At 41.4% G+C, this 5,000-nt stretch overlaps 1 protein-coding gene across 5 annotated transcripts in view; it reads right to left on the minus strand.

Moving 5' to 3' along the window:
- LOC138004100 (stimulated by retinoic acid gene 6 protein-like) overlaps positions 1-5,000 on the minus strand; it is a 116,787-nt gene that overhangs the window by 24,353 nt on the left and 87,434 nt on the right. For 3 of the 5 annotated variants that reach the window (XM_068850510.1, XM_068850509.1, XM_068850511.1), the window contains exons 15-18: positions 4,712-4,811; positions 2,883-2,990; positions 2,169-2,332; positions 1-134 (exon numbers count right to left, since the gene is read on the minus strand). The exon at positions 1-134 is cut by the window's left edge and continues 16 nt beyond it. In XM_068850510.1, the coding sequence (XP_068706611.1) occupies positions 1-134; positions 2,169-2,332; positions 2,883-2,990; positions 4,712-4,811 (506 nt within the window). The remainder of the gene's footprint in view (positions 135-2,168; positions 2,333-2,882; positions 2,991-4,711; positions 4,812-5,000) is intronic. The other 2 variants (XR_011123733.1, XR_011123734.1) reach the window with 1 other exon arrangement.

Genomic DNA, 5,000 nt, shown 5'->3' on the forward strand with positions numbered 1-5,000 from the left:
AGTTTCCTCTGATGCTGTAGATTCGATGAGCCCACGTTCCTTGTTTCTGTTTATGAGAAGTTGGCAGAACACGAGCATCATGGGATGGCTATGGGCCACAAGCAGGTCGAGAAACCCCAGGTAGGCAACAAAGCCTGCGAGAAAATAATTATATTATTGAAGTTTCAAGCATCTTTTGCCGAACAAGTGTTGCCTACCGATGTCGATGATCACCGGTACCCAGAACATGATAATGAGGATGATGATGGTGATTATGATTGTGATTTTGATGTTAATGTTGATGACGATGATGATGCCAATAGTAATCCAATGATGCAATAATGATGCCTATACACCCCTTTCATAATGGCGGCTAAATAAAGTATTCTTTTGTTTTAAGCCTTTATATAGCCTCGCTACATACATACATACATACATACATACATACATCTTTATTTACCCTCGGATTTTAGAGTAGCTTGGTGTAGCTAATATCTCCGAGCATTTACCCTCTTAACCATGATACACCACAGAAGACAGATACACCACAGTGCGGCTTACATAAGACGCGAAATGCTCGTATAAATAGTTCTCGGCTAAGTTCGCGGCCAACTGGTCAAAATGATGACGTAATTTGTTTTGATGCCTCGATTTGGGATAATTAATTGTGACGCAAGATTTGGACCATTTAAAGCTAAATGGCTCGAGCAGGAAAACAAGCGAATAAAATTATTAAAGTTAAACTCATTTCCTTAATACCGACCCTCAATTCCTCACTCGGCCAAGCTATCTCCCGCAAGCCCATCACATTCTTCAGAGCAACCGAGCATGGCGTTCATGTCCCGGAAACAGCAAACGACAAGCTACTGCGAAAATTCTCTTAGTCTAACTTGTCTTTTTTTAGCTTATGGATGACGCTGTCATGCCATGAGGTATCGGAGGCAGTTGGATGGCAACACATTCACCGGATCACTCAAGCTTCACTTTTGTCCCAGTGTTCATGCGCGTATATTTGGAAGGTTTCACGGGATAATAGAAAGGTGCTAGGTTTTTATTGGGAGAAGTTGCTCAATTTCTGCAGATGAAATGCAAGAAATTTATCAAAACCAAACAAATTTCACTGATTTTTGACAAAGCGCTGAATTCAGCATGACGTTTGTTGTGAGCGCAATGCTAAATCTCTATCATAATTCAAGTACCATTTCCAATCAGAAGTCAAAGATGGCCTTTTAGTTTCTATTATGTAATAAAGTCAATAATGCACGCATTTTGATTGGTTCTCACCAATTATCTATAAGAAAACAGACGCATTGTTCACGTCATTTCAAAAACTCTTAAGGCGCCCGCAAACGAGGAAACATTGTTGCGGAAACGTTGTTTCCCGAAATGTTTCCTCGGCGCGCAAACGAGGAAACATTTGCTGAGGAAGCAAAATGTTTCGGAACAAATCTTCCCTGAGGCCACAAACGGGGAAACATTTGCTTCCGCAACAATGTTTCCTCGTTTGCGGCGCCTTTAATTCTTAATTATAGCAAAGAAATAGACTCCATTTCTGTTCGGTAATAGATTACAGAAGACGTCGAAATGTGGTAAGAATATCAGTGACATACTCGGCTATCGCCTCGTGTACTAATTGTTTTGTTCTTACTACGTTTTCAGGTCATCGGTGATCTATTACAGAGCTTTAGCAACTACAACGGCGAGGGCAACGAGAACATCACAAATTTGCAGATTTAGTGGGCAAAAAGAAAAGCTTTGTACGCCCTACATGTGCGTTTTTCATTTTTGTCCATCTCTTTGCCGTCGTCAGCAAAACAACAACGTGAAATGACCAAAAATGAGGTGGACAGTTTAAGCAATGAAAATTTAAGGCGGCTTCAACGGGATTGGAACCATGATCTCTGCAGTGCAATGCTCTACCAACCCGCACTTAAAATATATACATTTCTTTCATTCACCGAATTCTTCCACGTCAATAAAATGAGCACAACAAAAATTACCTACTCCCAACTGTGTGGCTTCATAGCTCGGTTGCTGGAGCCTTGCACCCGGCATCGCAGAGGTTATGGGTGCGAATCCCGTTCAAGCCACCTGTATTTTGTAGGTGACCATAAGAGATTGCTTAAACTGTCCAAGGATCACTTCTACATTTTGCCTTAAAATTGAAACTTTTTTTTTTTTTCACGTACCTTGATCGAAATTCTGAAATCCGTGCATCAAGCAAGTTCGGTCGACACGAGATAGAAAAAAAACTCCCAAAGCCATTCCTTTTAACAGACGAGAGAAAAATGAAAAAATTCCCACAAGAATATTTTGGAAGAAGAGAAAAAATGACACAATGGAGAACAGCCGCCTGCATGAAAGAAAAACGCAGAATCAATACACAGTAAACTAGCCTTAATTACAACTAACAGGGACACCACTAAACTGGACCTGCGAAACAATCGTTTTACTACATCGCTTTAGTTCTTCGATAGGTGGTTTGCCATTCATTGTTATAGATACAGGTTATAATGCACTGAAGGGAAGATGACAAATAAAAGCAACTTAGCAAACAATCAAAAATTCACTTCGATTGAGTAGCATTCGAATAGAACTGACTTTTTTTGGATTTAAAGAAGTGTTTGTAACGTTATTGTTAGATGGAATTTAGGCACACATTGTTAGAAGATAAAAATAAGCGTTTTAGGGTAAGGCTGTTTTGTGAAACGGCACTGATTGTACTATCAGTGTAACCACTACGTGTGTTACGTTGGGAAACATTTTGCGCAACATGTCTTTTACTGGTGTTGCACAAGGCAAGTCAAGCATATAATGACACTGTACGAGTGTAAAGGGCACAAGAATTATTTGTGAATTCAACATACGCGAGAAAGACCGCTTATTGACGAATGTGGCTCTACCTGTTATCCACCGTGATGACTATCTTTGGGAAGTCTCTGTTGCGGAAGACAAAGTGAGCGAGAAGCACCTGGAGTATCAACACGATAAGTGACATGACAATAGCGGGACTGAAACAGAAACAAAAGTAAATTTTAATGCCTTGGAGATTAATTAACGCGGCAACGGAAACGCCGCTCTGCACAGACGCTTTTTACTTTAATTTGTCTATTTTTTTACGTTCCCTGCAAAACAAAAACGCGTCATGAAATAACAAACTGCAGGGTTTTGTGGAAAACGTCAGGACGTGAATTTACATTTTTGCCCTTACTGCTAAATTAATCGTTGCTCCAAGAAGTTTTATCTTTGAGTTACTGATACACTTTTATCACGTTTGCAATGGGGAGCACGGCTGGTCCAGTGGTGTGAGCACTCGATTCCCTCTTATCTGCGGTCCGGGTTCGATTCTCAGGCTCGGCGTTATTTGTGGGCTGAAATAATGTATGCTTGTAGTGCGGTTTATAGACGAAAAAGAGAAGGGATCCTCGGACTTATCTGGACATTTTAAGCAATTGTATCTTATAGATACCTTAAAAAAATCCAGGTTGCCTCAACGAGATTCGAACCCATGACCTCCGGGACGCCGGCGCAATGTTCCACCAACTGAGAATAACCCGCCGCTCAAATGGGCCCAACAAATTGACGTGCTCCCAGCTGAGTGGCTTCATGGATCAGTTAGTGGATCATTGCACCGGCGTCGCCTAAATTTTTCAGGTGACTATAACCGACAATTTCTTAAATTGACTTAACTGATTAGAGTGGAAAGTGAAGTGCTAGTTTAATTTCTTCCCCATATGAACCATGTGAGCGTTAGCCCCACTAATGGAAATGGGCCCACACAAGGACAGAGAAAAACTTTGACCAGGGTGGGAATTGAACCCACAACCTTCGGGTTAGATCACCGCTGCTCTACCGACTGAGCTACAAGGTCAGACGGGAACAGGCCGAAAGAACTAGTGCTACACGGCCAACGTTTGCATAAACGTAATCCTTCCTTGTACCTGTATACATGTTCATCGCCGTGACTTTAACATCTTCAGTTCCCAAGACCTGCTCCCGTCTGACCTTGTAGCTCAGTCGGTAGAGCAGCGGTGATATAACCCAAAGGTCGTAAGTTAAATTCCCACCCTGGTCAGAGTTTTTCTCTGTCCTTGTGTGGGCCCATTTCCATTACTAAGGCTAACGCTCACATGTTTCAACTGGGGTAGAAAAGTAGCACTTCAAATTTACACTCTAATCAGTTAAATCTGTTCAAATTACACGGCCAACGTTTGCAAAAACGTAATCCTTCCAATCGCTTAAGTTGTCCAGGTAAGTGCGAAGATCACTACTTTGTCGGATATATGTGGGTTGAGTTCGTTGGCTGGGGCGTTTTCCCGCTCACGTAAATGCAATGTTAAATCTCGCTAATGTCCCCACCGAAGTGGTCTATGAAGGAGTCTATGATACATTTTCGTTACGTTGGAAGGCAAGAAAGTCTCAGCACTTGCTATGAGGGAAAGGAAAGACTACTTTCTCGTCCGACAGCTATTAATTTCAGACTCGCAATGTTAAAGCTACAGAGATTTGAACCTAAGACCTTCCCCTCTTAAAAATTGCACCTGACTCCTTTGGACTAGCAAGGAGGAGTGTAGGCATAGTTTCTGATTGAGAAAAAGAGAGGGACAGACGTAGAGGGAGAGGGAGGGAGGGAGGGAGGGAGGGAGCTGGAGGGAGGGAGGGAGGGGGAGGGAGATGTAACCTCTTAAGGTGTAATATCAAGAAAGAAAGAAAATAGCGTTCCAATACTCACATAAATGGTATTATAATATACTTCCATACGATTACTCTGAGGCTTTCCACACCCAGGATGAAAAAAATCAAGGTTAGAAACAAAGACATGACGACAAAACCTGTGAAACGAGAATTAAAAACAATAACTTCTAGACGTATACTCAGATATGTCTGTTAGTTCACAGCAGTACAAAAATCAAATCAAATCAAATAACTCTATACACGGTTTCCTCATCAGTACATATTTATGAATTGGAATATTTACAAGACTTATCATACCATGAATCTAAAACTAAAAACTACGAATA

This window comes from Montipora foliosa, chromosome 5 (assembly GCF_036669935.1).
Source record: "Montipora foliosa isolate CH-2021 chromosome 5, ASM3666993v2, whole genome shotgun sequence".
Lineage (NCBI taxonomy): Eukaryota > Metazoa > Cnidaria > Anthozoa > Scleractinia > Acroporidae > Montipora > Montipora foliosa.